This window comes from Hydra vulgaris, chromosome 02 (assembly GCF_038396675.1).
Source record: "Hydra vulgaris chromosome 02, alternate assembly HydraT2T_AEP".
Taxonomy (NCBI): Eukaryota; Metazoa; Cnidaria; class Hydrozoa; order Anthoathecata; family Hydridae; genus Hydra; species Hydra vulgaris.
Window position 1 is genome coordinate 15,496,147 of NC_088921.1, and position 27,258 is coordinate 15,523,404.

Sequence of the window (27,258 nt, forward strand, 5' to 3'; positions counted from 1 at the left end):
TTTGCGGAGCCTCGTTTTCAAAAATAAAACGAAATAAAAATGAGCAGTTTAGACATGCTGAGATTGATGTCTATCAGATAATCTTCGCGAGATTGATTTTGGTGATATAATAAACGATTTTATTGATAAAAGATATAGGAAAAAAGTATTTAAGGGCACATTGAGTAACAGTTTTCCGGGAAATTTTGCTCAAAATTTCCGGAAATTTTAAAAAATTTTTTATAGCAATAAACTTCATAATTATATGGTTTTACAAAATTCATTTCTTTGTTTAAAATGAAACAGAACACAGCGGAAGATTGCATTTGAAAGGAAGTTTACGCCTCCTTCCTTACCTATGTTGTAAAACTTGCCCAGAGGTGGCGGTGAACAACGGATCTCTTGATTCTAAGTCAAGCGCACTAACCGCTGCGCTACGGCTTAAACGCACTTATTTAAAGCGGTGGAATTTATAGCCTCAAAATCATTTGTTTTTTATTTTTTATTGCTAACTTTAATTTTAAATAGTTCAAATTTAGAAAAAAAAATTTCCTTATTTTTTGCCTTTCATTAATCAATAACGTATATAATTTTACAGTTTTCAGTAATTTGAAGGCCAATTTAATAGATATTGTCAAATACGGCAATGAACATCAATATGCATAGTAAATAACAGGATAAAACAGTTTTAGGAAATTTCGAAAACAAATGATCATAGTTGATCATCATAGTTATAATAAAAAAACTTGATACAATGCTAAAAAAAGTGTTTTTCAAAGAGGGCTTTCTAAAATTTGTATGATCTGCTTCACAATATTTTTCCATATAATTGTCCATAAAAACTGCCTAAATAAGACATTTTACCCACTAGTTTTACACAAAATTTTACCCACTAATTATAAAATAACTTATCTTTGAAAATTTCCGGAAATTTTTACCCCTAATAACAAGTGCCAACGTCGTAAATTGTGATATCCTTTATAAATTGTTTTGCAAATGCCCTAATTATAAACATTAAGAATAAATTGTAAAATATATTTAAAAAAAAATATAGTATGTTTAAAAAAATAAATAAATACCAGATTTATCACATAATTTTTTCATTTTTTAGGTGCCCCAAGAAGTCCTTACAGTCTTGTCACAGAACACCGCGGAAGTGCATTTAACCAGGAAGTTCACGCCTCCTTCCTTACCGTGACACGAAAATTTGTCTAGAGCACGTTTCGAAACTGGATCTCCTGCTTATAAAAGCAAGCGCTCTAACCACTGCGCCACGGCCGCACATTAAAGAATGTACGTACTTTATTACTCAATAATCCTACAAAAGTAACCTTTTGAATGCAAAAGTGGGGCCCCAAAAGTTTTTATGCCTAGGGCACTAAAAATTTTAGAATGTTCAAGGTTTATGTGACCGAACTTAAACAATTTTACGGTAAAAGAATGTTCAAGGTTTATGCGACCTAACTTAAACAATTTTACGGTATACAATCATTTCAAAATAAAATTCGAAAATACGCGTTTTCGACATGCTCATTCCTTTTTTACAAAAGACAAAAATCCGCTTTGAACTAAAGACATCCGCTTTATAAGAACCTAAAAGAGGATACTTACTTTTACCGAGCTAAACATGGGGGCGCAGTTATTTACAGAAATGTATTTTGCGCAATTTTTAATTATTTATTTGCGTGAAAAAATATAATGCATTTTGTGTTATATTTTATGTATTATAGTATAAAAATTAAATAATTGATTTGTAAAAACTTATTTTTTATATCTATATTTTATATAAAATTTATTGTCAATAGAAAATTTGTAAATAACAAAAAAAGTAAAAGCAATATTATATCAATAATTATAACTATCAGTAAAAAAAAAATATTATCGGTGCTCGTGGAATATGAAATAATAATAATATTAAAAATTTAAAACTTTAATTTTGAAATAAAATTAAGAACTAAATGAAATTTAAAACTATAAAAGATTTATTATATTAACTATAAAAAAAATCTTAAATTTACAAACATAATATAACTATTATTATATAACATAAACATTTTTATATTTCAGTAATTTTAAAACGAATTAAAAATAAATGTAAAAACATTGTATTACAGTTAAAAAAGCTCTTTATAAAATTTAATCAGCAAAAGTAAAAAAAAATCGTTAACTGCACTCTTCATCTTTTACCACAAACGATCGAAATACTTTCCATATGGTTACGTCCTTTAAGCACAACGTACCACCACCACGAACAAACTGTGTTGGCTAAATAGGTTTCGTAAAAATATGTTACATATATGTTAATATATATATATATATATATATATATATATATATATATATATATATATATATATATATATATATATATATATATATATATATATATATATATATATATATATATATACAGCGACCAAATGTATATATATATATATGCGACCAAATTATTCATACCCTATCATAAAATATGTAGTAGCAATAAAACAAAAACCAAATTGATTAAAATAACTTTAATTGAAATTCAAAAAATGTTTTGTTGTAGCAACTATTAACAATATTAACTAAAATATTTGAAAAATTAAATCTTGCTTTTAAAAAAAGTGAACATTATTTAAAAATTGAGATATTAGGAAGCGTCAAAAGTATTCATACCTCTCAAAGTTTTATTTAGTATATTTGAGTTTTTTGTTTTATTTGTTAATTAATATTTAGTATGAAGTCCTTGGGCATTGGTAACTGCTTGCAAGCGACGAGGAATAATAACAACTGAGTTTTGTAAATAATTTGGAGAAATATTATGTCAAGCTGCCTCCAACGCTAAAAAGAAGTTTTGTTTGTTGATACTGCGCTCATCCCTATTAACTTTGCTAAGGGTTTTGCTTTTCTTTTCCATACATTTGGTCTTTTTTTGGAATTCATTGGCAGAAATAACAGGCTCTCGCTTTACTTCTCGTACAATATGCCTATCTTCTCGAGATGTTGTCTTTGGTGGACGTGCTTTATTTTGCACACTTTTAGTCTTTTTATATTTTTGTATTATTGGTTGTACCGTTGCCTTGCTTTTATTACATTTTTTAGCAATTTTTCTATACCCAAAGCCTTTTTCATGATCATCAACAATCATTTGCCGTACGTCAACACTAATTTCGTTGGTCTTAGGCATTTTGGAAAACTTTTGACATGAAACAGAAGAAGTTATTTAAATATTTAAAATTTTACGTCTGTAGTGTAGACAAACAAAATTAAATAACTTACCAGCAAAAACAATCAAAAAATAAACTTACAGCACTAAATAATTCAATAGGTATGAATACTTATGTCGTATTTAAAATTGCACTTTTTATGTTATATACTAAATATGACCAAACATAATGACTTTACATTTTATATAGATATTTATATATATATATATATATATATATATATATATATATATATATATATAAATATATATATATTTTATATATATATATATATATATATATATATATATATATATAAAGCTATATGTATATATATATATATATAAAGCTATATGTATATATATATATATATATATATAAATATACATATATTTATATATATATATACATATATTTATATAGATATATATATTTATATATGAATATAAATATATATATGAATATAAATATATATATATATATATATATATATATATATATATATATATATATATATATATATAAAGCTATATGTATATATATATATATATATATATATATATATATATATATATATATATAAATATACATATATTTATATATATATATACATATATTTATATATATATATATATATATATATATATATATATATATAAATATATATATATATATATATATATATTTATATATAAATATATATATATATAGATATATATATTTATATATGAATATAAATATATATATATATATATATATATATATATATATATAAAGCTATATGTATATATATATATATAAATATACATATATTTATATATATATATACATATATTTATATATACATATATATATATATATATATATATATATATATATATATATATATATATATATATATATATATATATATATATATATATATAAAGCTTTTTATTACATTTCACGGATATTTACAAATAGTATGAATACTAAATTATTACTGTCTTTAACCGAACCAATTTGAGATTAATTAAAGGAACTTTTTTTAGTGGTATAAAAACTGAAGAATGATGGGATAGGTTTACTTGTTTATGATACCAGACAAATAAACAAATTCATAGATAAACATAATTTGAATATTTTGGATAAAAAGTAAAGAATGTTAGAATTAGAATGATATTGTTTTAATATTGTTTTTAAGCCTTGTTTTATATAATATTTATAGGTTAAATAACCATAAATAAGCGTGAAACATGGAAGCATGAAGAAAAGCATGGCTTTAAAAAAAGCATGACTTTGTTACAAAAACATAAGATGTGATCCAAAAATTGCATAGAATATATTGAGTAGAGTTTCATAATTGATATAATTACGAATTTTGGCTAGTATCCCATTTGATCGAAACAGTATTACTGAATATTTAAGATAAGAGAAAAAGGAATTGATTCAATTTCCATGGCATTTAAAAAAAAAATAATAGCAAAATTATTTGACCACTTAGTCTGAAGTTTAAGTGTTAATAAATTTTAGACTTGTTTTGAAAATTACGAGTTTTACTGGTATTAAGACTTTGTTAGAGCGCCACTATCAAAATAGATTGGATAGAGCACCATAATTAAAGTAGATTGGACAGAGCACTGCCATTAAAGTAAATTAGACAGAGCGCTACCATTAAAGTAGATTAGACAGAGCACCGCCATTAAAGTAGATTGGACAAATCATAACTAATATTATACAAACCAATCGTCTAGACTGTCATTTTATTTCAACAAATGCCAACAAAAGGGACAGCGGCAAAGATAAGTTTTGTCTTCACAATATAATTCTTTTTGAAAAAATGCTTAAATCACTTTGAGCATTATTTCAAAGCTGTTCAAAGCTACCGTTTTCTCCCTTGTTCAAAACTGCTTTCTTCTCCACTGTTCAAAGCTGACTCCTTCTCCCTTACTTTAAAATATAAAAAACTAGAATATAAAATTATTCTTAAATTGCTAAACACTTTAATGTTAGAAAAATCCAATATCCAAAAGAACATCTAAAATGGCTTCACTTCCATTATTTGAATATAAAAAAGAAAATGACTTTACTGAAATCCCATCAAAACAACACCATGGATGTTAAATTATAAAAAGAAATTTTAGGTTCCACAAAAAAATTAGCTGACAAGTAGATTTTAATGTAGTAAAATTATTACAAGATGAAAAAGACTGATGTAGTTCTAGCAATTATAATTTAAATAACTTTAAAAATTAATTGATACTGATTAGTAAACTAAGAAAATAATTAATAAAGTGAAAATAAAGATTCTTCAGATAAAGATATCAAATTATGAATTTTAGAAACAAAGAGACTTTTGATGAAATTAAGAGGTACCCCACAGGTACCCTTGTAGGTACCCTGTAGGTTCCCTGTAGGTACCCTGTAGGCACCCCACAGGTACCCTGAGCATACTAAAAAGAAAAGTGAGTTCATTGAGCATAAAATAAATAGAATTAAAAATAATTTTTCACACAAAATAACAATAAATACATACAGCACGATTAATATCCCCAACACAAACATAGGGGGAATCTTCAGTTTTCCCAACAACATACTTAGAATGATCATCAAAATTGGGAAAAGGAAAATCAAGATCACCCAATTGCACATTTAACTTTATAATATCTTCAACTGTATATTTGATATTGCAAGAAGAATTTAACACATCGCCATGTTGCCAAGTTTCTGTAAGAATATTGCCTTTTAATGACGGAGCAACAAAATCGCGATACAAATCATGATCAAATCCTCCTGATTTTGCAAAGCTTAAAAACTTAACTCCTGCCAAAGATGTCAACTCTACCAAGTTTGTAAATGGTGATTTTTTGATCATGTCACCTTTATTTAAACAAAATAAATTATATAAAAAATATGCAAAAAGGGGTAGTTATATGATTTATATATAATTTTGTGTTCAACACAATGTCTTATAAAAAATATAATGTAAATACTTTTGATTCTTTCAAACGTATTTATGATGTCTTCAAAAATAACACATCCAAAATTTCAAATTAAATTTGACATTTTGAAAAAAAAAACAAAAAATACATAGAAACATAGTTTAGTTTTACCCAGTACAACAGAGAAATTTATTTAAAAATTAATAAATAAACATTGGCATAATAAATTGTATAAAATAACAATAAAAAAATGCTTGCTCGCAACATATTGAATTCAATTTGACAAGCAATAATCCTCAAATTGCACTTAAAATGTTAATGACAGCATTAACATTTCAAGTGCAATAACATATATTAAATATACATAAATAAATATAAGAATTTTATAAATATTTTTATTTTGACAAAAAAAAAAAGATTTATTTGCTATTCCCCTAATATAAAAAAAAAATTAGTCAGAACTGTTTTATTTTTGTTTTAGTAAAACAAATCATTTGTAAATGCAGTTAAGGGGGGGTGATCCATAAAGCACTTCACCCTATATTTGTCAATTCTTAACCCCTTTCCTCCTGTCAAAAATGATCACATATACCTGAACCCACACCCCCACCTAAACTGTGACAGCAGTTTTTACGTCAAAAATATTTAATAAGGTGCATAAACTTAAGTGTAAGTACAAACTTCAACAAACAAAAGATTTTCTTATTTAAATGACTCAAATAAGTATTAATAAAGTTGTATTACTAAAATAACTTTTTAAAATTGCTCTTGGTCTTGCTGAAAAAATGTTTTTGATTCGATAACTTTCATAAATGTTATGAAAAATCACTCAGAAAGAGTGCTAACAGTTACGTTACACTTACCAGTGTAACGTAAGTTAAAAATGGAATTGCCCATATATATATATATATATATATATATATATATATATATATATATATATATATATATATATATAAATATATATATATATATATATATATATATATATATATATATATATATATATATATATATGGTAGTTGTGTAGTGGTAGAGCATTCACCTCATAAGCAAGAAGTTCCAAGTTCAATCCCTACCAAGTTCCTGGTAGTACTGGGCTCAACTTGTTTCTCTGTGCAGCGGCTTAGTTCGCCAGGCTTTTTTTAGAGTTATAGAGTGGAAAGGTTATAATCACAACTAAAGCAGCCTCCTCAGCTGTAGTGGCCTTCATGGCCTTGGCGAAATGAATTGAAATAAAAAATTATATATATATATATATATATATATATATATATATATATATATATATATATATATATATATATATATATATATATATATATATATATATATATATATATATATATATATATATATATATATATATATATATATATATATATATATATATATATATATATATATATATATAAACAATATCCAATTATAAAAATGTCATGTCAAATGTTAAATGTGAAGTGCACATTTTAAAAACTTATATAAAAAAAATTTCATCCATATTATAATATTTTCATCTTTCACAAATTTTGATGAAAAATAGTGCCAGATAAAATATTTAAGAAATAAAAAAAAATTTTTTTTCAGGAAAATTTTTTAACTTTGCATGTAACTTCTTAAATTATTTTTAATGTTGTATATAATTTTTAAATCACAATATATATTCAATTAAAAAAAAAATTTTGACTTCATCATGGAATATGGTTCAAAATTGGGAACAGACAATTTATAGAAACAACTGCCTATTATTAAGTGACTATGACTAATACCAGAAACATACGTACACCATAATGAAGAATATATATATATATATATATATATATATATATATATATATATATATATATATATATATATATATATATATATATATATATATATATATATATATATATTTCTATATATATATATATATATATATATATAGATTTCTGATGAATCTTTGTTGATGAAACACAGTGTTAAATGGAAAAAATTTTTGTTAAGTGATTTTCTACTACTAATATATATATATATATATATATATATATGCTTTCTCTAACAAATTTTATTGTTTTATTTTTTGTAATGTGTATCAAACTCTTTATTAAGTGGTCTGCTGATAAAGTACTCTGATCCAAAAATAATAACTTTTTAAGTTATTATTTTTGGATCTAACTAATAAATTAGAACCACCCACCCTCAATGCCCCATTTCTTATTTTTCCATCAAAAAAATTTAAAAAAATTCTTCTTCTGGGCTTTACATGTTTTTTTCAATTAAGACACACTTCTTGAAAATTGTTAAAAATTTGCGAAACATTCTCTAATTGTTCATATAATATTTTTTGCACAGTTAAATAATATATAACTAAATCTCTAAACCATATATATATATATATATATATATATATATATATATTTATATATTAGGGTGGTCCTTAATTTTCAAAGTTTGATTTTTGTACAGGGCACCCTTGAATTTTGTTTATATGCATGCATAAAAAATTCACAAAAAAAATCAGCTAAATCTGAAAACATTTAAAGGTCCCTACCACATATATAATAGTTAAGTATCATGTGGGGTTCCGTGGCTGCATTTCACTAGTTGTTATGCTGGTGAACTCTTTCACTGCACACTATAACGCCTGCATAATTTATCAATATGATGTTATTTATTTATTGTTAAAATATCCAGAATGCATTTCACCAGCTGTCAGCCATTTGTAATCAGACACTGAAGACACTCACTCAATATAACAATAATATTTAATGAATCTGACCTAGTGGATACTGGATCAAAAGTGAGTGTTTTCTTTGTTTATTTTTGCTTAAATATTAATTTGCCAAATTATATTGATTTAACAATAAATTATTATAAAACCGACAGAATGACCGATCCGCTGTGCTAAATCCATTTTAAATTGTTAATTAATATCAATTGCCTGAGTGCCATAGTATTGAACTTGACTTTTCATTTAAGCACATAATTGTGTATTTTATTTATTGGTTTTAGACCTTGTCAGAGTTTTCATATGTCATTGTTGTTTATTTATATTGCATAACATAAATTTTGTCAGTTAGTTTTCTGAGTTCTATAAGTTTTTGTTAGAAATTACATATAATTTGAATAATTAAATTAGATGGCAACAAATAAAATTTATTATTTTAAGGGAGATGGCCAATGCTTGCTGTAGGACTTCGAAACCAACTACAAGACGAGAAACTGAGTTGTGGCTGATAGGCCAAATGTCTGAAATTCTCAGCTCTACAAAGTTACTGTCAAAGAAGGAAGTCATGGCACTTTTCTTCTATAACAAAGAGGCCACCAAACAGACCGTTCGTGAAGCATCACATTCAACAACTAATGACGTTCTTGAAGTGTGGGCTAAAGCCCGCATCCCGACACGGTTGAAGAAACACGTTGTTGAAAAAGTTGAATGTCTGTTCCATGAATATGACAAACTGAAGAAAAATAAGGAAAATAAAGCAAAGCGCTCAAGCAAAGTCTACTGAAGAAGGAAGAAGAATGGAAGGATGGCTTAGAGAGTCTTTTTGACATTGCTCATGCGGACGCCATGAAGATGATTAGCATGCAGGAGGACAGGGAGTTCCTGTTAGCTTGGCATGAGGCGGGACGACGTGGTTAGATGGGAAGTGTTGACAAAGCCATGGCCAAAAGAGAAAGAGATGTTCACAGTAGAGAAGAAAACTTCAAGAGAAGAAAAAAGAGAGAGAAGAACAGGACAGAGTGGCCAGAGAGGAGAAAGCTATTCTTCAGAATTCCGAAAGCGAACAGGAGTCTGGTAATGATAATGAAGCATTTGGTGAGCCATCATCAAGCACAACTTCAAAGAGAACTAAACGTAAACGTGGCACACACAAAATACTGAATGACAAGTTACTGCAGCACCTCGGTCATGACCCAGCAGAGTTTAATATCAATCGATCGTCCATTCGAAGAGAAAGGATGAATTGTAGGCAGAGAATGGCAGAGAACTTGAAAGCAGAATTCAAGCCAACAGTTCCACTGACAATACACTGGGATGGGAAATTGCTGGAAGATATCAGTAGCAAAAAAATTGTGGACCGGCTCCCAATCCTCGAGTCTGGACTAGAAGTTGACCAACTTCTTTGTGTACCGAAGCTGCCATCTGGAACTGGAGAAGCTGCAGCAACAGCTGTTTATGATGCAACTGTAGCGTGGGGCATAGCTGATAAAGTCAAGTGCCTGTGCTTCGACACTACTTCCGTCAATAGTGGTCCAAGAAATGGTGCTTGCATCCTACTGGAGCAGAAGTTTGACAAAGATTTGCTCTGGTTTGCTTGGCGTCATCACACTTTAGAAATAGTCTTAGAGGCAATGGTTACTCTTTCTCTTGGCCCTTCAAAGGGTCCAGACATCATGATTTTTAAAAGGTTTCAAAGCAGTTGGGAAATCATTGACCGGTCAAACTTTCAGGCATCTAGTTCGAATGACATCGTGCACAGTGCCGTTTCCAGTGTTGCAAATGAAATTATTGCATTTGCTGAAAACCAACTGCAACAGTTTCAGCCTCGTGATGATTATCGCGAACTGCTAGAGCTGACAATAATGTTTCTGGGAGGCGTTCCATCTCAAGGATGCTCATTCAAAGCTCCGGCAGGACTGCATCGAGCCAGATGGATGGCCAAGGCTATTTATTCATTGAAAATATGGATGCTGAGAAGCCAGTTCAAGATGACAAAGAAAGAAGAGAAGGGAATAGCAGACGTGTGTCTTTTCACAGTGACTCTGTATGTCAAGGCCTGGTTTAGAGCGCCGTCAGCGCCATCTTCGCCTCGTGATGATCTCGAGCTTATCAAGGAGATCGACAAATACAAAGCACAGAATCAAACAGTCTCTCAGATCGCAATGAAGAAAATTTTAGGACATTTGTGAACTGATTGCATTGGCTTTCTTTGATGACAAAGTCTCCGATGACACTAAACGTCTGATGGTCAGTGCCCTGCAAGCACCGGGTGCAGAACATTCTTTGAAGAGGATAACTGTTGATCCTACGCTGGTGAGCTCCAAGAACTTGGAAGACTTTGTCACCGAGAGCAGTCGTAGATTCTTCACCATCACTGGTCTACCGTCAACTTTCCTCAACAAAGATGTGAAGCTCTGGTCTGCAGATGCTGACTATCAGTTGTCGAAGAACACTGTCAGTAGTATGAGAGTTGTGAATGACATAGCAGAACATGGAGTTGCCTTAATGGACAAATACAACAAGCTGCACACAAACGATGAGGAGCAGAAACAGTGCCTTCTCTTAATTGTAAAGAAGTACCGGCAGCGATTTCCTGATCGAGCGAAGAACACCCTGGCAATGGACTAACTAGACGGTTTTTGTCACTTTGACAGTCTCAACACAGAAGGACAATAATAATTACAATATGTAACACTGTAACAGTTGTTTATATGTGCTTCAATAAAGCAATGTTGCGCTCTGTGATCATATTTGTCCTAATCATTCATATTGTAAAATACTGAGCATATGAGCCTTCTGTGGGCACTTTTATAGATATAAACTCTGCGGTAGGAACCCCTAAAATGTATTTTTTTCAAATAAAATTTTCAGTACAATTATTTTTTCATAAACGTCAACCATTCAAGGGGGTGCCCCGTCAGAAAACTGAAGAAAATTTTTTTTGTAATGAATAAGGACCACCCTAATATATATATATATATATATATATATATATATATATATATATATATATATATATATATATATATATATATATATATATATATATATATATGTATATATATATACAATGTAAATTTTTGTTACAAAAATTCACATGAGTGAGTCATATGACATCTAAAATCTATTTTATGTGACATAACATATCTAAAAACCTGAACTCAATTATATTAACCTAAATAACTTAACATTATGCTTAAACATAGAGGCATATTGAAACATGGAACATATTGAAACTATAAAAAGGTACAGAATTTATGGAAACCTACAAAAAGTGGATCAGTCATGTGACCTTAGACAACAACAACAACAACAACAACAACAAAAATCAACTTTTTACAAAAATATTTTTAACTAAAGTACAGAATTATAATAAAAAAAAAATTTGAAAATTTATTCAAATTATAACCAAAATCATTCATAAAAGTTCAAAATAATTTAAAAAAATACTCACCATTCAAAGCTTTATTTACATTAGGGAACAAACTTTCCCAAGAAGATGGAAAATTTGAATCATGGATATGTGGATCATTGAATCTCAACTGTAAGCCAATTGTGTCAAACATACTTGCATTGAAGGTAACACACAAAAACATTTGACCATACATGCAACCAGTGCTTGGGTAAGAATAACCTTGGGCTGCAGCATAAGGGTATTTTGGTACGCTTGTTATCATCCAAAACCCTGTTTCTTGATCAAATGCTACAGCTCCCTTAGTGTGACCACAGTCTTTATAAAAAGGTTCTCCTAAAATATTAAACGTTAAAAATGTTAAAAAAAGTAAATCTCTGAAACTACAAGTAACTATGGATACAGGGTGAATCAACCAAACCATTAGGCCCAGGCTCATGATTTACTACAATTCTTGCTATCATTTTAAAATTTAAATACCAAAATTTTCTGGTTGAATTGCACTCTAATTAAAATATTTTAATAACGATTCTTTTAAAAGGATCAATTTCAAGGAGGATTTTTAAGAGGACCTTAAGAGAAAAGAATTTTAGTTAAAATTCAATGTTTACCGTTTGGGTTTTCATCATTGTAAAATATATGTGCTATATCTTCTACAGTGTTGTCATTATTTTTAAATTTTGAGTAGACTTGGTTCAATGTCCTTCCAGCAGCACTGTTTTGATCGCCAATAGAATAAGAAGACAAAGCAAACTTCATGGTTTGTGAATCTAAATACCCATATCCTAGGCCTGAATGAACCAAATCAGGAACGTGGTAAGTCTTGATTCGAGGCAACTTATACAAAATAAACCTTCAAACAAACGAATTGTTAAGAAAAATTTTCTTTTTATACAAATAAAATTCAACCAAAAGCAAAAATGAGTAAAACAACCAGAAAAATAAAAACTAAAGTATTAAAAATCAAATATTTAAGAAAATAACAAATCAACAACATGGCAGAACATAATACTTAACACAATACAAAAAAAACTAAAAACACAAAAATGTCAATTGTAAATTGTTGGCAAACAAAATATTTAAAAAAACTTACATGTCAACAGCATTCCCATTGTCATCAATGCATGACAACTTTCCAGATGCTGTAGTTAGAAAAAAACACAGGAAAGAAAAAATTTGCCACATTTTCATTGAAACAAATCTACTTTCTATCTATAAATAATGTAGCAAATGCCATACTTTATTTAATGTATTTATATTTTCTCTCTCTCTCTCTCTCTCTCTCTCTCTCTCTCTCTCTCTAGATATATATATATACACGTATTTATACATACATACATATATATATATATACAGTATTGGACAAAACATTTGCAACCAACATCGAATAATGCTAAAAAGTGTTCCTAAAAACGAAACAAACTATACTACCACAGCAAACAGGAGTCTGGAGTCATAGCATGCCATGACATGAGCAATCAGCTGACAGGTGACAGCACACAGGCAGAATTTCGTTGACAAGTGCCATTTTGCACCGGACAAAACAAGAGCAACTTTTTTGGTTTGTTTCATTTTCTTAAGTCTGGTCCGTGTCAACGTCACGGAAGTTTTTTAATAATTAAAGGAAGTATCCAGAAGTTTCCAGAAGCATGCAGAAGCTTCCAGAAGTTTCCAGAAGAAGCATCTGGAAGCATCCAGTAGCATCCAGAAATATCCAGAAACATTCAGAAGCATCCAGAAGCTTCCAGAAGCATCGAAAAGAAGCATCTAGAATCTTCCAGAACAGGTTCACACAGGTTCATTTTACTATATAAGAGACATGTAAATCGACATGTAATTCAGTCAGTATATGGAAGTCAATCTGTCAGTATTATCAAGACAGTTTATCGAAGTGAGTTTTATCAAAGTGTTTTATTGAAGAACATCAATACAAGAAGTGAAATACAACAAGTGTTTCATTACATCAATACAGTCCACATCCAACCAAGACGTTGTGTTCCACAGAGCATTATTGTATCATCACAAGGTAAATGTAACACGGTAAGCCTTGAGAAGCATGATTATTTATTTTTATTATTTTTATGACTTCAAGTGCAAAAATGGCTCCCGACAGACTTGGATTGGAACAAAGAAAGAAAATTATTGGCGATTACGTAAGCGGAATGTCACAAAAAAGTATTTGTGATAAATACCGCGTGAAAAAATGGATCGTATCAAGACTATGTTTCAAATATCGTTCTACGGGGAAGTTGGCAGCAGATAACAAAGGTGGAAGACCGCGTTCCACCACTTCTAGAAAGGATTCTATGATCATCAGATCCGTCAAGAAGGATCCCTGGATATCATCAGTCAAGATACAAAAGCAATTAGAGCTGCCTGTATCGGACCGAACAATCAGACGACGTGCTATTGAAGCCGGATTGTTTTCTCGACGCCCTGCAAAGAAACCGCTGATTTCACTAAAAAACCAGAAGAAAAGACTTCCTGTCATGAATCGAAGTTCAACATCATTGGGAGCGATGGCATTTGCCGTGTACGTCAACCGGCCGGAAAACGCCTCGATATACGTTACTGCCATAAGACCGTGAAGCATGGTGGAGGCAATGTAATGGTCTGGGGGGGGGGGGGGTTTTGCTAACGGTCTAGGTCCAATACATCGAAACGATGGAATAATCGACCGTTTCATGTATAAAAATATCCTGAAAGATGTTATGTTACCTCATGTGAATGGAATATGCCAATAAAATGGGTTTTTCAGCAAGACAACGATCCGAAACACACTGCAAAAGTAGTCAAGCTGTGGTTTCAAGACACCCACCTATCGGTGATGGATTGGCCGCCTCAATCTCCGGATCTCAACCCTATCGAGAACCTGTGGGAGATCGTCAACCGCAGAATTAATCGTGAAGGTGTTCGTAATAAGGATCAACTGTTTGAACAAATCCAAAAGGCCTGGGCAGCGATTCCACAAAGTTTCATTGATCACCTGATCGAATCTATGCCTCAAAGATGCAAGGCTGTGATCGACAACAAAGGATTCACCACGAAATATTGATAGCGAAATACAGCTTGGTCAACATTTTGTAGAGTTGCACTTGTTTTGTCCAGAAGGAAATCAACTTTTTTTAATACTTTTGATTAATTTATTAATTTTCGCGTACAAATAATAAACTTTGTGATGAATAAAACTTGAAGAACTTTGTCTCTAAACAGTTACATAGTTATTTCTCTAAATTGAAAAAATGCAGCACTTTTATATAAAGTAACTAAATTAGCATTATTTGGTTGCACTCGTTTTGTCCGATACTGTATATATATATATATATATATATATATATATATATATATATATATATATATATATATATATATATATATATATATATATATATATATATATATATATATATATATATATATATATATATATATATATATATATATATATATATATATATATATATATATATATATATATATATATATATAAAACTATATACTATAATATTCAATACAATATTCATATGCAGATTTGAACAGCATTTTGTGCTGCAGTTGAATGTCAAAAGTAAATTCAAATGATGTTGAATAAATAAATTAAAAATATTTATATAACAACTAAATACTATTTTTTTAAACATGTTATTGATTAAAAATTTGTTAAACATTCATTGAAATTTTAACAACTTATCAAAAAGTTTAGCTCTATTAAATAATTCAGGTATGTACAAGCAACATTAAAAATATATAAATACAAACATACTTATATAGTAAATACACTTATGTTTTCTACTAAAACCTTTGGTTTTAAACAAAAATAGGAAAATAGATCAAAAATTTATAGATATTTAAAAAATCAAAACTTAAAGAAAATATTAGATTGCTTAATTAAATAGTTTGAATTATTTTTTTCTGATTTAAAAAAATTAAAAAAAAAAAAAATTATAATAGAAGTTCTTGTCAAGTCATAAAATTGGACATTTTCAAATGAGTAGCTAGATTTCTTGCAGTGAAATAAGTTGTATCACAGTCATCATCTGGAGTTGGGATAAAAGGAGCTTTTTCATTATGCAGGTTTGCCCAATTTATTTCAGAAAAGCACTGCAAAGTCTTAAGATCAATGGCTTTTGGACGCTGAATAGGATCTTCAGTTAGAATAAAATTTATAGTATCTATACAATCATTTGGCAGTGCCTCGTCTCCTTCAGGCCAAATCATATCATGATCAAGAATATGTTGAAATACTAAGTCAGGGGTATCATCATTAAATGGTGGCACTCCAGTAAGAAACTCATAGAAGCAAACTCCAAGGGCCCACCAATCAACTGGAGCTCCATGAGGTTGACCAAGCAATATTTCTGGAGCAAGGTAATCTGGTGTGCCTATGACTTTATTTTTTCCAAATGATGCAGCAGCACCTCGTATACATGACTTTGGTGTACGAAATGGTGTTTTTTTTGAAGAATGATTTAAAGAGCCACAATCAGGTGTTTTTAAATCCCACAATTCTTGATAGTTATTTCTGCTAAGTATAGGTGAATTACCATCATAAAAACGCAAGTTTTGAACTGGGGTAGTTGCAATAATCGACTTGGTTCTATTGCAAGAAAGTTCAGTAGTGGGTGTTAAGTTATTATAACAAACTTCATTACTAGACTGATAGTATGATTGAGAAACATGAGGGCTCAGGTGACCAGTATCTCCAGAAAAAGAAATACTCATATGACTTGATTCTGTTAACTCTGTAACACCACTTATATTACCAATTGATGAATTTTGTAGTTCATTGGACGAATGATGTAGTTCACTTGCTTTATCACTAAGGTTAGGAAACTGTTTATTACTGTCCAGAAAATGAACATGACCATAATCTGGAAAATGGACATGACATTTTTCATTTGTAAAGTTATTAAATATTTCTGTGTCAAATGGCAAGCTGTGGGATAAAATCCTCACTCTTTTTGGTCGATTCTCTTTCTCATGATCCAAAGAAGAATCCAACTCAATGTAAGTACGTTTACGCTGTAAAGAGTTTAAATCAAGTGAAATAATTTCTGATGTTAAACCTGTAGTTTTGTTGAAGAGAGAACTACCGAACAACATTTTATCTTCTTGAGACACAGTACTTACACTAGGTGTAGACACAGTATCTTCTTGAGACACAGTACTTACACTATTATTTTTAAAGCAACTTTGAGGAGGACTAAAAAAAAATTTTTTTGTTTCAGATTTAATCGATTGAAGAGTACTTAATCTTTTTTTAAATCTTTTATAATTTTTTGTTTTTGGAGCAGAAAATGTAAAGTTACTTGTAAGAGACTGTAACTGACCAGGTGTTCTCCAAAAAACATTTCTTTCTTCAGAACCTATTGTACCAGTTGTGTTAATTAAATCAAGCATGTTTGGCTTTTTGTTCCTAGTTACACAAGATAGACCAAAATCGGTTAGCTTAATATGGCCTTTGCTTGATAGTAACATATTATCAGGTTTAATGTCTCTGTGATATATTGAATGGCAATGTAAATATTCCAAAGCTAATATCACTTCTGCAACATAAATTTTAGCCATTTTGACATCAAAATATCCCAAGTTGTGCAGTAAAGACTTAACATCTCCTCCAATCATATACTCCATCACCAAAAATATTTTATCTTCTGATTGAAATGAATAAAAAAGCTGAACAACATAACAACACTTTGAAGATAAAGCTAAAGCATCACGCTCAGCTACAACCTGGTCCATCATATTTTTGTTTAAAACGTCCTTTTTTTTCATGCACTTAATTGCATACAACTTTTTAGTTTCTTTTTTTTGAGCTAAATATACATGTCCATAAGCTCCTCTGCTGATTGGTTTTAATATTTGAAAATCTTGAACTCCTGGAGCTCGATGAGTTTTGACAGCAGATAAATTATTAAATTCAAATAATCTTTTATGACGCTTTGTAACTTCAGAAAATGCCATTACCTCAACAAAAATTTTACATATATATATATATATATATATATATATATATATATATATATATATATATATATATATATATATATATATATGTATGTATATATATATCATAAGATAATTCTAAACATGATATATAAACAAAATGCCAGAAATGTTTAATATTTCTATTATATTTCCAGAAAGTTTTATATTTCTAATTCATTTATTTGCATAGAACTTTATATTATCATATTTATTCCTATTTATAAAACAATGTGAATTTAGGTTTACATTTATTTGTGTTTTTAAGTGCAGATCTAAATTTTGTAAAGTTAATTTTTCAAGAATTTTATTGGAATAAACAGATTTCAAAAACTTTCAAAATAAAAATTAATTATTATCTTATTTTAAACAAAATAAAATAATATAAAAATTAACTTTAGTTAAATTTTATAATTTTTTAATTTTAATTTTTGAAATATATAAATTTTTTAAATGAATAAATTCTTTTAATTTTTAAAATATAAAAATTTATTTCAGACATTTTTGAAGTATCAGCAGTGCAGACTTGCATTTCTGAAGCATTAGTTAAGTACCACAGAGAAGCATTTCTGGAATATCAGTATTTTTTTAGTATTATACTGTCAATCTCTTACTTTCTACACAGCATAAGGTTACTTAAAAACGTCAGTGATAATGCTGTGTTCAATCCTAAATCCAAAGGTTTAAATACAAAAAAAAAAAATAATAAATAATTAACTTTATTAATTTATTGAACAAAATTTTCAAAATTTCTCTTAAAATTGTAAATAAAAATCTCTTTTTATCTCCTTTAAAATATTTAGTGATACTTTAGAAAGAAAAGAAAAAATTTTGATATACTTTACTTTAATTAAAAATTAAAAAGTAAAAAAAAATTTAAAAAAGAAAACATAAAAAAACTAAAAAAAGTTTTGGAAAAACACCTTTTAGATGTACATTTATATATATATATATATATATATATATATATATATATATATATATATATATATATATATATATATATATATATATATATATATATATATATATATATATATATATATATATATATATATATATATATATATATGTATATATATATATATATATATATATATATATATATATATATATATATATATATATATATATATATATATATATATATATATATATATATATATATATATATATATATATATATATATATATATATATATATATATATATATATATATATATATATATATATATATATATATATATATATATATATATATATATATATATATATATATATATATATATATAGATATATAATACATAATAATAGTCATCTACATATATAACAATAATTAACATATATGGTAATAATTTACATTTTTCTTGTTAAAAATATTCAATAAATAAAAAGTAAAAAAGTTTTATAAATTATCATCTAATTAAAAATTTATATACAAAAGAAAACATAAATATAAATCTATCCATTTGCCATAATATACATTTTTCGGATCAATTGAACATTATTACGTTTTAAAACTTTTATTATTTCGTTTTTCATTGGTTTTAATAACTCAATTTTATTTGAGTAGTTTTGTTGTTTTTGTTTTTTTAAGTAAATGAACTAAGTTTTGATATTCTTTTAAATTCTCATTTTTATGTAAACTCTTCGGTATTAAACTAAAAAACTCTGTTTAATAAACTCTTCAGTAGCTAAAAATATTTAGTAAACTCTTAAAGATAATCCAAATCTAATGCTTGAGGGAAGTTTTGATTGGTTTTTTGTGGCTTCATTTGCAATACTTTCACTGTCATCAATGTTAGTACTGAAATCTTCTGAAGTCATTAAAATTGTATCCTAAAAAAACCGATTGCAACATAAAACCATTTGCATTAATAAAAATTAAATATAAACTTACAAAATCACATACCATTAATAATAAATCATATATCATTTATAAAATAATATAAAACATTTATAAAAAATATAATACCATAAAACATATATAATAACATTGAATATATTTAATTTACTAAAAAATTTATTAAAATTAAATAAAAAACAAACATCTTCCTCATTATCTTGATTCTCTTCATCGACGCCTTTATTTATAAAGTCATTATCTCCACAGTCTTCATCATCTCCGCAGTCTTCATCATCTCCACAGTCTTTTAAAACCTTTTTTACACTTTTTTTACTTTTTATTTCCTTAACACTTTCATTTTCTGCCACACCCCTTTCATTTTCAGTTTCTTCCGAAAACATTTTCTTTTGTAAACGAGACCATTTTGCTTTTAAATCAATCAAACTTTTTTTCTCTGTTTCAAAAAATCAAAACAAAAAAATCACATCTTAAATTTCATTATTGTAATTTTATCAGTAACATTTAACTAGCCTAAAATTATAGTATACTTACCATCTTGGTTTAGAAACCTATTACCACAACTGATGCATATAGTTTGGTTGCGAATTAAGCTGTCCATAGAAAAGATCTATCAAAAAAAAAAACATAGGATAAAGAAAATAAATGTCATTAAAATATTTCTTTTCAAAGTTAAAAACAACAACAACAAAAAAAAAAGAGATTTGTGACACTTTCATTTTAACTTCAATTGAGGAAAATATTTACTATAAAAATGTATTTCAAAAAACAAAAACAATTAGGCTATAATTTTTAGATTAATTTAAATAATAAATACATAATAAAAAAAACTAAATAATAAATACATAATAAAAAACTAAATAATAAATACATAATAAAAAAATAAATAATAAATACATAATAAAAAAATAAATAATAAATATATAATAATAAAACTAAATAATAAGTATCAATAAAAACCAAACTGTCATTTTAGTTGATTTCTCTTTTTTCATTTTATTTTGGTTCTCGGAGTCTATATAACATAACCTGCAATCTACAGACATAAAACCTTACTTTTTTTTTTTATAGGTAAGAATTTTTTTCTCCCACAATCAGCAAATCATATTTATTGGTATAATTTTTCACAAAGCCCAAAAAAATATTCATAATACAATTAAAATAAAATAATATATTTATAGTAGCGCATCAAGGTCTAAAAATCCAAAAGACTTGGCATGGCTATGAACTCTTTTATAAATTACACAAATGTTCTCCGTGCAGCAAACACCAGAGCATATTTAATACTTACGTCAACGTCTTATCATAAAAGACTTACAAAAAATTTTAGATTATTGCTCTCCATTCTAGTCACCACACTGCGCTGAATTAAATGCAATCAAAAAATCAAAAAAAACTTTGGATGAACTTGTTTTACTAAGAAACTAGCAAACTTACATTAAAGTAAACTTGCAAACATAAGTAAAGTTTCAATTGCAAACTTAAGTACATGTCTGGTTATCCTGCTACTGGTAACATGTAACCCAGTACAATCTGTTTGACGTCCTGCTGCCTCGTAGGATACGCATTTTTAGGCAAAGGCTAGGAGATGTCAACTCTGACTTAAAACACCTTGGCTCTTGATTGAGTAAAGGCTAGAGATGGTGTCTCGATAAAAATACTCATCTTGGGCAGATGTTAAATGCATCCGGCTACTGTCTTACAGAAGGCCTCCTAGGCAAAGACTTAAGGGGTAAACAGATTCTATCTGTTGACCAGCCTCGCACCCCTTCTTCATCTATTAGGCTGGTGCAGATGTAATTTTAGTACATTGTTTCAAGTTTAGGATGTTGAATGCTGGATCTTCTTGACTCAATGCACGGGTTTTGCTTGTGTCTCTGTTTTTATGACTAGGCAACTCATTCTATTATCTCCTAATGAGGGTACAGCTCTAAAACTCAGCTTTATGGTTCTGAGGCCGGCTGGTAGTCAGGTTTCCCAAACTCTGTGGTAGCTCTCAGAGAGGCTGATTCCATCAACAGCTGAAAAATATCAAAGTATTAACAGTGCCATGTTGCGCATGGATGGTGTCCCTGTTTGTACTTTTGGTGTGCATTGCGGAGGCCACATTTGGAGCCCTTTGTTACGCTTTAGGGTTTATTAATAAAAATGAGGCAATTGCTTGGGCTATTAAACAGTGTTCTGAGTACTCTCTATGCTTTGAGTCAAGTTCTTCAATCAAATTTAAAAATGAATAAAGTACCAAAAACTATAAAACACAAAAAATCATCATCATCACAAAGTTCCCTAAACCTATCATTCACTAATATTCGTGGTCTTCGAAGTAACTTTTCTTCTGTTGAGTCTTATCTCTTGCAAAGTTTACCAGACCTACTTGCTCTTTGTGAGACTAATTTGAGTTCAGCTGTCTCATCTTGCAATCTTAGTGTTGTTGGTTATCATCCTTTAATTCGTAAAGACTCCAATAGTCACATGCTTGGCCTGGGCATTTACATTATGGGCATACATAAGAATTCACCCATATGTCGTAAAACTAGGTTTGAATCCACAGGCTATTCTTTCATGTGCTTTCGTTTATCACCACTTCACTCTATTGCCTTTCTCTTTGTTCTATATCGCTCTCCTTTATCTCAAGACTGCACTCTTTTTGACGTTATTTCTGATCATATTGACCAAGCCCTCTCTCTGTACCCATCAGCTAATATAGTTATTGTTGGTGACTTTAATGCTCACCACTCTGAATGGCTTGACTCTAGTGTCAGTGACTCTGCAGGCATTAAAGCCCACAACTGTTGCCTTTCTCAATCCCTAACTCAATTAGTCAACTTTCCAACTAGCTTTCCAGACAATCCGAATCAATTACCTTCTCTATTCGACTTATGTCTTGTTTCTGATCCTAGTCAATGCTCAGTTTCTCCATATTCACCCTTAGGTGCTTCTGATCACAGTTTGATCACTCTAAAACTAATATCTCATTCTTCTTCATCACCTGAATCCCCTTATTATCTGTGATTTTCTTTGTGATGGCCCTTGAGTAGAAATCTTTAGTCTTCCTGTTGACAAATGTGCTTCTTACATAACTTTGTGGATTCAGGCTGGCATGGAATCTTTTGTTCCCTCTGGACAATTCCAGGTCAAGCCTCACTCTCCTCCATGGTTTTCCTCACACTGTGCTGCTGCGATTGCCAATCCAAACCATTACTTCTATATTTATCAGCAAAAAAATTCTCCAGAAAACAGACGTCTGTTTATTACTGCTAGAAACAATTGTAAAAAAGTTTTGTCTAACGCCAAATTTTAACGCAATTCTATTCTTTATCTCTATAAATCTCAAATCCGGCCTAGTATAGAATACTGTTGCCATATCTGGGGCGGATCTTTTAATGATGCCCTTTCTCTTTCAGACAAGATGCAAAAACACATTGTAAACATAGTTGGACCTGCTATTGCAGTCAACCTCCAACCATTATCAAGTAATGTTGCTTCTCTTTCTCTTTTCTACAAATACTACAATGGGCATTGCTCTAAAGAGCTAGCGTCTCTTGTGCCATTTAATAAAATTCATTCTCGTGTTACTCGTCATTCAATTAAGTCTCATCCTTTTTCTGTGGCTGTTCCTAAGTGCTCTAAAAACGCTTATTTGTCTAGTTTTTTTCCTCGAACATCAGCTCTTTGGAATTCGCTTTTTTCATTTTGCTTTCCTGATTCATATAATTTGTAATCCTTTAAGTTGTCCGTCAATACGAAGACGAAGATTGTAGAGCAAGATAACTGCTCTACAAACTTCGTCTTTTCTCATCCAGTAACTTCCAACTTTAATTAGTGGTTGCTTGCAGCCTTGTTGGGAGCGAAGATGTTAAAAAAAAAACAACTAAAAATTAAATATTTTAACAGACTTTTAATACTTAATTTGAAACTTGAAATTCGTTGTCTAAATTAAGAGTTAATTTTATGTTATAAATTCTGAACATTAAACTTGTCATGTATTGAATTTCTTTTAAGTTAACAACTGTATATACTCAAGGTCATAAACTTAAGTTACAAAAATTAAAGTGTCAACTTTAATTTGTATAACTTAATGTTAATAAATATTCCTAATGTTAATAAATAAATATTCTTTTTCTCTCAGAGTTGTTAATATTCTGAATAGCTTAAGGTATGATGTTGTAAATGGTAATAAATTTATATTTAATATATCAATTCAATTTATAATACAGCGGATTGGAATAAATATAGAGTCAGTTGATTTTTAATGATTTTTTAAATGTTTTTTATTAAATTTAAAGCAAACAAAAAAGTTAATAATTTAAATTATTTTAAATTTTATTAACAAGTGGTTTTATAAACAAAATAAGAAAAAAATTTTTTGAAAAAAAATTTGATTCGTTGCTGAAAATGACTTTGGCCCAGTCTTCTACAGAGCAGTGAAGTCTTTCTCTACACCACTTTACTCTTTTTAGGCGATATGAGACACGCTAAAGTGGTTTTTGAGCAGCGACATAGCAATCTAAGCCTTTCTTATTTAGGCATCTTTGTACAGTCCGACAAGACCCTAAAATTTCTTACTTCGCAGTAAGAAATTTTAGGGTCTTGTCTAACCTTTTGATAAAGATAACTTTGGTCTCTTGAAGTTAGCTTTAAAGGCCTACCAAGTCTTGGTAAATCTTTGAAATCATTATGTAGCTCATGGTTTTTCAACGTTTGTTTACATTTAAGCAAAACATTGCACATTCAAGCTATTAAATTAATAACTACTCAAGACTGGTTAACCTAGTTCCAATTAAAACCATTCGATAGAGATTCGATAGAGATAACCAAGTTCCAATTAAATACCATTCGATAGAGAAGCAATTAATTAAGACATTTAATACGCTTTTAATCGTATTAATTAGTTGGTTTCAAAGGAAATTGTGAAAAAAACAAAAATTTCATGCAAACAAAGTAGTGACTCTATATTTATTCAACCCACTGTAATAATAATTACAATTAGTACAGTTATATGTGGATTTTTTTTTTTGTTAAAAATATATTTTGATGTTTTTTAGAATATTTTTATTATTATAAACTTTTCTAGCGCAAATAAAATTGAATTTATTGACATAATTTTTTTTTTTAAAGCTTAAAAATAAAAATTAACTCAATTTTGAAAAATGCTTATCGTAACAGTTTTTGTCATTTACTTTTTTTCAGTATTTTATTTCTTAATTTTGTAACTTTTCTAGTATATTTTATTTTATTGTTGTTGGGAACACTGTCAGAGTCCTAATATTACTTTGGACCTGCATGTCCTTTAGAACATGTATTACTATCTAATAAATTTAAATCAATCAACTTGGTTTTAAAAATCATCAGGATAATTTTTAAATTAATTTATCTTTTAAATATTTTTTAAATAACTGGTATTTGTAAATTGTATGATTTTTATACAAATATTGTTATAATTACTGTGATTTTTTACAGAAAAGGTGACCAATGTCCTCCTGTTTAAAGCAAGCGCTAAATTAAATTAGGATTTTTTGGAAACTCCTTTGTAAAAAGAACAACTTGGTCGCCTTATAATATATTTTGAAACTTATTTTTACTTAAACAAAAAAGAATTTTTTTTCTAATTTCATATGTATTTTTATATTTTTCTTATATTTTTCTAATTTCATATGTATTCTTATATTTTTCTTATATTTTTCTAATTTCATATGTGTTCTTATATTTTTCTAATTTCATTTGTATGCCATTTATCGATCTGAGTATTTTTCCTCCTATCGAAATGACGTTTTGATTAATAATTGATTTGGATAAACAACAGTATTTATTAAAAATATTTGACAATTTGTTAAATTTTTTTATAAGAAAATATTGATAATTATCATGGGATTAAAAATTCTTTTTTAATTTTTTATGTATTTCAAGCTTCTTTTCGCTTTATTTCCAATAACAAGTTTACCTCCACTCCTTCTTTGGAAAAGACTCTTCTTGCACAACTTGGAAGATTTAATTTAGTTGTTGCAATAGATAGAAGCTACAAAAAAATATATACATATTTATTAAAATTATTTGGTATTATTAATTTACCGAATACCACCCCATTACTTTTTTATCTCCACTTCTAGCACTGTATGTATATATATATATATGTATATATATATATATATATATATATATATATATATATATATATATATATATATATATATATATGTGTATATATATATATATATATATATATATATATATATATATATATATATATATGTGTATATATATATATATATATATATATATAAACAAATAAATATAAACACAGCTTTCATAATTAAAAAAAATAAATTTGCAATAAATTGCAGATCTTGAACCTTTTTTGGTCAGCATCAGGTCCGCACAAAATTTTTTCGATAACAACAAAGAAATAGGTCAGCATTGCTAAAGGCTGACACTAATTCTGAGGGCTGTATACATGTATTTTAAAATAATCACATATTTAAAAACTTTTACAAAAGTTTCTCTAACATAAAAATATTCCAAGAACAAAAAAATCTTCTGAAATGTTCTAGCAAAAAACTCACCTCCTGAAATGTTCTAGCAAAAACAACATTGGTGACATTAGGATCTTCACCATTCAGAAAAACAAATAATTTTAGTGCTTGGGGCATAGTGTACAAATTTTTGTTAGATTTTTTAAGCAAGTCACTTGTTATATTTCTTTCTTGCAACTTAACATCATTCAAATGCTTCTACAAAAAATGAAAAACAAAAAACAAATATTAAAATAAAATTGAAATTGAATTTAAAAATAAATATTGCTTACTTTCAACTTAAATATTATTTTAAATCTAAAGTAAAAAAATTTACTTGGAGCTGACTGATTGATTGGTCAATTTCTTTTGGTGGTTCTTCAATTGATTTGATGATAACTGGTTTAATGCTTGTTTCTGACGAAAGCTCTAATAATCGACGAGCTAAAACAAGTGATGCATTAATGACTTTAAACTGATGACAATAAAAATAACTGGTGACAATATGACATCAAAAATAACTGATGACAATGCGACAATAAAAATAACCGATGACCATATGACAATAAAAAATAACTAATGACAATAATCAGTTTAAAATTAGTAAAATTGAGTAAGTTCATAAATTAAATAGTATATATTTATATTAATAAATATAATACTATATAAATAGTATATTTAAAAAATTAATC

At 28.1% G+C, this 27,258-nt stretch overlaps 3 protein-coding genes across 4 annotated transcripts in view; all 3 read right to left on the reverse strand.

Moving 5' to 3' along the window:
- Positions 1-1,943: 1,943 nt before the first annotated feature.
- LOC100214979 (plancitoxin-1) lies at positions 1,944-13,444 on the reverse strand. Its single transcript, XM_065790193.1, has 5 exons — positions 13,301-13,444; positions 12,819-13,060; positions 12,250-12,543; positions 5,680-6,023; positions 1,944-2,244 (listed from the first exon to the last, which is right to left on the reverse strand). Exons 1-5 carry the CDS (start codon positions 13,396-13,398, stop codon positions 2,143-2,145), a joined length of 1,080 nt encoding a protein of 359 aa, XP_065646265.1. The 5' UTR covers positions 13,399-13,444; the 3' UTR covers positions 1,944-2,142.
- A 2,453-nt stretch (positions 13,445-15,897) lies between these two features.
- Positions 15,898-18,203, reverse strand: LOC100199468 (serine/threonine-protein kinase greatwall). The gene has a single exon (XM_065790197.1). It carries the CDS (start codon positions 18,169-18,171, stop codon positions 16,168-16,170), a length of 2,004 nt encoding a protein of 667 aa, XP_065646269.1. The 5' UTR covers positions 18,172-18,203; the 3' UTR covers positions 15,898-16,167.
- A 1,624-nt stretch (positions 18,204-19,827) lies between these two features.
- LOC101238783 (doublecortin domain-containing protein 1) overlaps positions 19,828-27,258 on the reverse strand; it is a 76,030-nt gene continuing 68,599 nt past the window's right edge. For both annotated transcript variants that reach the window (XM_065790196.1, XM_065790195.1), the window contains exons 30-35: positions 26,904-27,010; positions 26,618-26,785; positions 25,999-26,073; positions 20,592-20,667; positions 20,243-20,493; positions 19,828-20,032 (exon numbers count right to left, since the gene is read on the reverse strand). In XM_065790196.1, the coding sequence (XP_065646268.1) occupies positions 19,898-20,032; positions 20,243-20,493; positions 20,592-20,667; positions 25,999-26,073; positions 26,618-26,785; positions 26,904-27,010 (812 nt within the window). In that variant the 3' untranslated portion in view covers positions 19,828-19,897. The remainder of the gene's footprint in view (positions 20,033-20,242; positions 20,494-20,591; positions 20,668-25,998; positions 26,074-26,617; positions 26,786-26,903; positions 27,011-27,258) is intronic.

Coding starts and splice junctions, on each gene's coding strand:
- LOC100214979 (XM_065790193.1), bottom strand. CDS start 13,398: ATGAAAATGTGGCAAATTTTTTCTTTCCTGTGTTTTTTTCTAACTACA. Junction 13,061..13,300: donor AATGGGAATGCTGTTGACAT/GTAAGTTTTTTT, acceptor GTTTGTTTGAAG/GTTTATTTTGTATAAGTTGC. Junction 12,544..12,818: donor CAATGATGAAAACCCAAACG/GTAAACATTGAA, acceptor TTAATATTTTAG/GAGAACCTTTTTATAAAGAC.
- LOC100199468 (XM_065790197.1), bottom strand. CDS start 18,171: ATGGCATTTTCTGAAGTTACAAAGCGTCATAAAAGATTATTTGAATTT.